Source organism: Sylvia atricapilla, chromosome 1, assembly GCF_009819655.1.
Source record: "Sylvia atricapilla isolate bSylAtr1 chromosome 1, bSylAtr1.pri, whole genome shotgun sequence".
Classification (NCBI taxonomy): Eukaryota; Metazoa; Chordata; class Aves; order Passeriformes; family Sylviidae; genus Sylvia; species Sylvia atricapilla.
Genome location: NC_089140.1, coordinates 64117508 through 64125433, shown reverse-complemented (window position 1 = coordinate 64125433; position 7926 = coordinate 64117508). Strand labels below are relative to the sequence as shown.

At 45.0% G+C, this 7926-nt stretch overlaps 1 protein-coding gene across 4 annotated transcripts in view; it reads left to right on the top strand.

The window, feature by feature from the left end:
* Window positions 1-54: 54 nt before the first annotated feature.
* Window positions 55-7926, top strand: part of NUP153 (nucleoporin 153) — a 43295-nt gene continuing 35423 nt past the window's right edge. For all 4 annotated transcript variants that reach the window (XM_066324342.1, XM_066324334.1, XM_066324324.1 and 1 more), the window contains exon 1: window positions 55-284. In XM_066324342.1, coding sequence (XP_066180439.1) covers window positions 186-284 — 99 coding nt within the window. In that variant the 5' untranslated portion in view covers window positions 55-185. The remainder of the gene's footprint in view (window positions 285-7926) is intronic.

The following is a 7926-nucleotide window of genomic DNA, read 5'->3' as shown; positions in this document are numbered from 1 at the left end:
CCCCCGCGCGCGCACCAGAGGCCGCGCGCGGCGCGTGGCGGGCGGGAGCGGCGCGGGGGGAGAGAGGCCGGGCCGCGCGCGTCCCCGCGGGGACCGGGACCGCGACCGCGCCGCCGGGCCGCGGCGGAGAACAGCGGCCGCGCCAGGAGCGGGAGGCCGCCGGCGGCGGCGGGCCGGATCGCATCATGGCCTCGGGCGGCGGCGGCGGCGGCGGCGGCAAGATCCGGACCCGACGGCACCACCTGGGAGCCGCGAAGCCGCCCTACGCGAGGGGCAAGCAGCAGGTGAGGTCGCGGGTCAGCCCCGTGAACGCCTTGCCCTCCCAGCCCGCGTCTCCCCCGGCGCTCCCCTCAGCGGCGGGAGGAGGCGCACCGGAGGCCCGAGCCGGCGGAGCCGCCTCTTCCCTCCCCCACCGCGCTCTCCGCGCAGCCCCACGTGCGCGGCCGCGGGCCGGGGTTTCCCGGTGGAGCGGCCCGCGGGCAGGGAGGAGGGAAGGGTTTCCCGCCGGGGCCGCGGGGATTGTGGGATTTCCGGGCGCTCGCCCCGCTCCGGCACCGCCGGGCCGCGGGGGATTCTCGCCTCCCCTTTGTCTCCCGCCTGTCCCCCGCTAGGCAGGAGCAAAGGCGGGAGGAGGAGGAGAAGGCGGCTGGGAAGGGGTAGGTGCGCATTCCCTCTCCGTGCGGCTGGAGCGGGCTGGCTCCCGCTCCGCGGGATGCTCGTTTTGTCTCCGGGCTCCCCGCTTAAATCGTGCTTGTAGTGGTCTTCACTGGCTTAGCGAGTTAGGGTCGCTCGTCACATTTAAGTGCATCGCTTCCGATATTTGCCTTTCTTGATAAATTCCAGGTTGCAGATGAGTCTGAGGGTGCTGGGTAGTTAAGCATCTTCCATTGTTGCTGATTTTTTTTTTTTTTTTAAGTTTGATTTTTTTTTTTTTTGGTCTTGGCTTTTCGGTTTTTTGTTTTTTGGGGCTCTTTTTAGAATGCTGCCTGCAGAACCCTTAGGTTTCTTTAGTGTCTTGCCTGTACGTAAACATGCTGGTGCAGTGCAAGCGAGATGTGGTTCATAGGGCATTTGTTCTCCTTTGTACTGTAGGACGGAATAGATGGATAACAGAAAAACGCAGTCTGTAAATTGTAGTACAAAGATCCTATGCCATTTAGAGTGGCTGCAGGGAGTAGAAGCAAAGATCCTTCCCGGCTCCTGTTTGTCAGGGAATTTTAAGATGCCTGGAGACAGTGCTCTGGAAATGCCTTTCACATGTATTTGTGAACCTGAAATTGACTGTACGACCAAAGCGTTTACATTATTAAATTGGTAATATAAACCAAAATAATAAATATTGTATGCAAAATTGAGGTGTGGTACGCATAAATTGTTGGTTATAATTATCATTTGGATAGTACTGTAGTTAATCCTTTGTATAGCACACTGATCAGCAGCGTTGTCCTTGTAAAACGGACATGGTGACGCTTCATCCAAAGAATCACTGCACTTGCAGAGCAAATGTTGAAAGCTCTTACATGAACAACAGAGGAACACTGAAATTGCAATATCCTGCACGTGGTGATACTCTGTAGATAGCTGATAAAATAGATGATTTTAAAATAATTAGATTAGATGGTTTTCTGATTATTCTATTGTCTGTTATCTCTGTGTGTTTTCTAGCAGGTCTGTTTAAACAATGGGGCAAAACAAACACGTGCTTGGGGGATATCTGTGGGGTTCAGCGCAGGGCATGGATGCTGCAAATCAAATATGTCAATCAAATCAATAAGTGATATCTTGGGGTAGAAATGGAAAATAGGCAAACGGATAGGTGTTAGATATGTGCATTTGTTGTAAGGGAGAGCTTTTTAACCCTGTGTAGCTTGCTAACCTGTGTTACATAAAAAGATGAGCTCTGGGTAAATGGCTGACTTGGACTGGAATTAATTGATAAGTGTTCCTATTTTCAGTATAAATCCACTCTGTGGAAAGTGTTCTGTGGTTTGGTGTTGTCTCTCAGTAATGCGTTTGGGAAGACGTGGAAGTGCTCAATGCAGTCTGGACATGATCTCCTGCTCCCCTAACTATTATCAATAAGTAAGCTCATAGATATACTGTATTAAAGCTGTTCTAAGTGCTTGGGGTCAAGACTGCAATCCTGAAAACTCAGTCTCTTATCATCAAGCTCTGAAGGTGCTTAAGCACTGAATGCCATATTGCCAGTACCTTTAAAGTTCTTAGGATGGGTGGTTCTTTTCCACTTGTATGAAAGATGAGTAGCATGATGCCAGGCTTACAACAAGGCTGTTGTGTGTTTTTCTGATGTTGTTATGCTTTCTTGATGTTGTTATTTTGCTATAATCTCCCAGGGAGCTTGGTCGGTTGGGAATTCTCCAGTCGTGCCCAGCGTGCTGCAGAGTCAGTCTTCTATTAAGTGCAGCAATGGCTTTAAAAGACATTTGGAAGAGGAGATGCTGCTGCTTTTCAAAGATGATTAGCTAAAGCATTTGTTCAAAATGTGGTAGACCCTGCTTCAGATTTCTTTTTTGCCTAGAGGCATCAACCTACATCTTCCACTTTCTGGGCAAATATCCCAGTTGCCAAGCTGTGTGTTGTCTTTGAGTTCTTCTGACTGAAACTGTGTTGTTATCCAGAAAAAGAATGTGTGATTCGTTGAGCTAGGAAGAGGATGTATAAGATGTTACCTTCCAAGAGTGGATATATACAGCCTCTGATCCATGATTTCAGAAGTTATTTGTTTTATATATTCTTGGAATAAACATGCAAAGTGCAGAATTTCCTGCCCTTGTCTCCCCAAGTGCCTGATAGAGCCATATTTCATTATGTTTGCATGTGTGGTTTTTTAAGTGTAGAGTCTTTTTTTTAAACCAGTCTCAAATAGGAGAGATGAACAGATGCTGCTTGGAGGATGTGACTTGCAGCTTGTATTTTCTCTTGGAAGATGGAAATATGAGTAGATTTCCCCCACTAGTGAAGGAACTAAACCATGGTGTTTTCCTTTCTGGGCTGCCGTCCTGCCTTTATAAAAAGTGCGCTGTCAGCAGCTGTGTTGTTAAACCAAGAAACAAAAAGTAGCAACACCAGGAGGTAAGGATGGTATCCACTCACCACCATGAAGATTTGAGGTATGGGAATCACATCTCAGAATGAAGAGCGTTTTTGCGCGGGTGAGTGTTCTTGGAATAGAATTGTGGAGTTCTTCCCATTGATCGTGCTTTTCTAGGGGCAGAATGTTGACAGCTCAACACTGAATGCATTGACTTCAGGTTGTGCTGTGCTCAGCACGCTCTTTACTTGACCATCCCATGCTGAAATATCCTGCCTCCTCCTGCACTTTTAAACAAGCCTAGACACTTGGCTTAAAATTACAGCTTATTTGAGAGCTAAGCATATACCAAGTGAGGGAGCTGTTGTGTTCAGCATCTGGGTTTCATCTTCCAGATGTGGCCCCAGTGTTTCTAAATGCTGGTTTGTCCTGGTCATTTGGATGGACTGATGATGGGCATTACTGGTGCAGATGTGTTTATGGGAGGGATGTTTGCACTGCTGGAGTGTCTGTATGTTCCTGCTGTTAATTTTATGTTTAGTTTTGTGCTTTCGTGTGTGTGCACATGCTGGTTTAACTTGGAACAGTGCCATTCTCATCCAGGTAACAGATCTCAGAGACTTAAGTGTGACTTAAAGGAGAAGAGAATAGAATAACTTCTCTTGGTAATTTTTTTGTTTGATAATTAAGCATTCAAATGAAGGAGTCAGAGAACTTTGATTCTCCTGCACTTTTATTTAGACTCATACCAGCAAATTTAAGCATGAGAATAAACCCGTTACCTGAAAAGTATTTATGTCCTTCCCATAAATTTCTATATTCATGTTAAGCTTTAGCTTAGAGCTGTTTGATATTAAAGATAATGTCTGTAGATGAAAACTTCTGCTGAGGAGTGATGTTTTCCTTTTTTCCTACGTGTGTATGTGCCAGTGCATATTTATAATGTCGATGTCCAAATCCAAAGATGTTTTCCTTGATGAAACCAGCGTAAGTCTCTGCATGTGTTGTAGTTGGTCTTGTGCTGGTACAATTAAAATGTAACCCAGCAAAGGGGACCAGAAGGCCACTGGAGGCCACTTTCATTGGCCCAGGTCGTGAAAGCCCCTCTTTTTTTTTGTGATTTGTGAGTTTCACCAAGTCACTTGAGACATCCTGTAAGATTCTTCCCAGGGGGACTAACTACAGGATTGGGAACTGAAAACTGTATGCAGCAGTGTCTGAAGCATTGATTGCATTGTTACCCACTGCTGTCTTGAAGATAGGCCTTGCCTGGCAGTGGGCAGAAGGGATCTTACAAACCACCAGGTTTATTTTGTAGGAGATTTTGAAACTTTGATGCTAAGTGTTCCATATTGAGTAATATAACCTAGGTAATGTTTCACAGACCTTAAACAAGAAAATACTAATTTAAAAAAATCTTTATTTAGAGTGTCCGTGTGGACCTACACAAATGCAATTTTATTAACTTCCGTCAACAGGATTGCACCTTGAAGCACACTTAATGTGGTTGTATTTGTATGCAATTCTGTTTGATTTGGTTTATTAGTAAACCAGCACAGTGAGCTCAAACAAATAGATTTGAAGAAATGTTTAATGTGTATTTGAAGATTTGTTTTAAAAGATGGGCTAATAGTCAGCATCAGAAGTTTTGTCTCTGTCCCAGCAATATGACACTGTAATAGCAAAACTGGTGTTTAAATTTGGCACTTGGCTTTCTACTGCTACTGTAAACATAAATGTATCCCAATTGGGAAGAACTTAAAAACTGAGATATTGACAGTTTTCTCTCATTTAGGCTAGAGGTATTGTACACTTGTACAAACTGTAGATGGTGATTGCTATAGCATTTCATTAATATTCTGGGGTTTGTTCCAAAGTGTTGTCATGACAGTCTTGGAGGCTGTGAAGTGTTCAGGACAAACAATATTAGTGAGTGGTGTCTTAGGAGAAGAAAAAAGCAGATGAAATAATTGACTGTGTTAGCTGGGACACTGCAAATTGTCTTTGGTTGCTGGCAGTGCATCACTTCCTCTGAGTTATTTATTCCTGCAGTCAGTAATTAGAATCAGTTCTTGCTCCCCTGCCATGGACAAACTGAGCTGCTGTTTATTCAAACAACTCGGCAGGACAGAGTACAGAATCTCCTGTGTGCCCAAAAATGTTTGAGCAGAAGTATTCCAGGTTGGTGCAGGTGGCGGGTGGGCTGCCATAGCATCACGCAGTGAATTCATAACACACTGGGATGGGAGGCTCAGTGGACATGGGGCAAACAGTGGATGTTGTTTACCTGGACTTTAGCAGTGCCCGCAGCATGGTCTCCCATGTGATCCCTCCTGTCCACTTGGTGAAATACGGACTTGTCAGGTGGACCATAAAGTGACTGGAAAATTAGCAGGACCATTGACCTCAGAGGGTTGTGACCAGCAGTACAAAGATCCAGTGGCAGCCAATTGCTAATAGGGTTCTCAGAGGTTGATACTGAGGCTGATGGTGCTCCATGTCTTATTAACAACCTGGGATGAGGGAATGGCATGGATTCTCAGCAGTTTCCCAGATAATATCAAACCCTTGGGAACTTCAGCCCTGTTGTATAATGAAGAATAGGGCTGGTGTTGAGGGAACTTGGCAGAAATGGGCTGCCAGGAGCCTTGTGAGTTTTAATAAAGGCAAATGTGAAGTCCTTCATCTGGGACAAAACAACCCCACCTACCTGCTGGGACAGCAATTTGAATGTGAATCAGCAGCACGTTCTTGAGGTATAGTAGACCAGCTACATACTAGGAGGTATTAGTAAGTGTGTGGCAAGGATGTTAAGGGACTTGTTTTTTCCCCTATATGCAGTACTTCTAGGACTACATCTGGAGTGTTGTGTCTAGTTTTGGCCTCTCCAGTTAAAAAAAGAGACAAGGAAAACATGTTGGAGTGAGTCTGGTTGAGATGCACCAAAAGGATGATGGCTTAGAGAACTGGGTGTGTTCAGATGGCGAGCAGCAAATACCTAATAAGACTATAGAGAAGGTGTAGCAAGGCTCTTCTAGGAGATTCATAGCAATACAAAGAGACAACGGACTGAAGATGCAAAAATGGAAATTCTGATTTCATAATAGGAAAAATATTTTAAATGTGAGGCTATCCAGCATGTTGGAAGAACTGCCCAGAGAGGTCTCAAAACCCAGGTGGAGTCAGCTGTGGCTGGTTTTGGCCATCCTCTGAGGAGGAGGTTGTAGTAGTAGGTGATATCTGGCAAGCCATGCAGCCTGTGTATGTGTGTGGTTCTGTCAGAGCTGCTGCAGCTGGACCACAGAGCACACACGGGCATGGTTTCAGTGTAAATGTCACTGTTACTCTAGGTTGGTAATCCTTTTGCTGGTCCATCCCCTAATTCTGTCTTCAGGGTTGCGCTGTAATGCCTCTGTTGGCGATGTGTGCTTCCAGAAAGCCAGCCATATCCTGGGCTGCATCCAAAGCAATGTGGCCAGCAGGTTGAGGAAGGGGATTCTGTTCTTCCACTCCTCTCTGGTGAGAGAGGAGAGGAGTATTGCATCCAGCTGTGGGATCCCCAGCGCAGGAAGGACATGGACCTGTTGGAGTGAGGCCAAAGATGGGCCTCAAGAATTGTCAGGGGGCTGGACCACCTCTCTCATGAAGACAGGCTGAGAGAGTAAGGGCTCAACCTGCAGAAGAGAAGGTTCTGGGGAAACCTTACAGACACCTTTGAGTACCTAAAGGGGACTTAGACTCCTATAACTGAAGGAGGGTGGAGTCTCACTGGATGTAAGGAAGAGTTTTTTAAAAAGAGGACGTTGATACTTTGGAAGAGGTTGCCTGGTTGAAGCTATCTTCCTGGGAACATTTCAGGTCAGGTTGGATGGGGCTCTGAGCAACCTGATCTAGTTAAAGATGTCTCTGCTCATTGCAGGAAAGTTTGGACTGGATTACCTCTAAGGGTCCCTTCCAATCCAGAGCATTCTGTGCCTGTTGCACTTAAGGGCAGGGTCTTTGGGTGGGTTTGGCTTAGTTGAGACTACTGTGTTTTTTTCAACTAAACCTGAGTTTGTCTTTACATTCTCATTTGCTGGGATGAAACGTGTGTGCTAACACAGGTACACCAGCATGCATTGAGTCCTATGGCTGTGTGAAGCCACACACACAATTTACAAATACTTGAGCCAGCAGAAAATTTTCTTTCTCCTTGCTGAGGCTATTTAATATTTTCTTGATGGTTCTGCTCTTGGCGAAAGTTGTGTGAGTGTCTTAGGAAGCTGGCTGACTTTGCTTTTAGTTATGACTGTATTTTGAACCAAATGTTTTTGAAGTAGATATGTCTCAAGACTCCTTGCCTTATTAGAGCTCAAGGCCTTGACTTCCAAGACTGAAGTAAACCAAGCAAAGAGCTAAACTGTTCAATTGTCATTTTCTTTGAGACTGGATTACAGTGAAGCATTGAAATATTTACAGTAATGAGATATTAAATTGGTGAGACTGTAATACAGGTGTATTTGTAATTAATATCATCCTAAGGTAAACAGCTGAAACCAAAGTTTAAACTTATTTAAATGTAGCTGTGTTCGACCAGATAAATATTAACTTTATCTATAACAATGCATGTGTTCTAATGTCAACCCTCAGTATTTAATACTAAGCTTAGAGTTGTAGAATATATAGATATTTGTAGATGATTTTTTAGTGACCTTCAGTCACTAAAAATCTCTATGTGCAATGGCAATTTTTCATGTTACTAGTAAGAGAACAGTATCTGAGGATACTGGTTATATGTTTAAAATGAGGTGCTCTTGGTTCTCTCAGTGGCAGTGTGACGAAAAAATACAGCCGGAAAGACACTGCTGCCTCTCACAACTGGAGATTACTGCCCT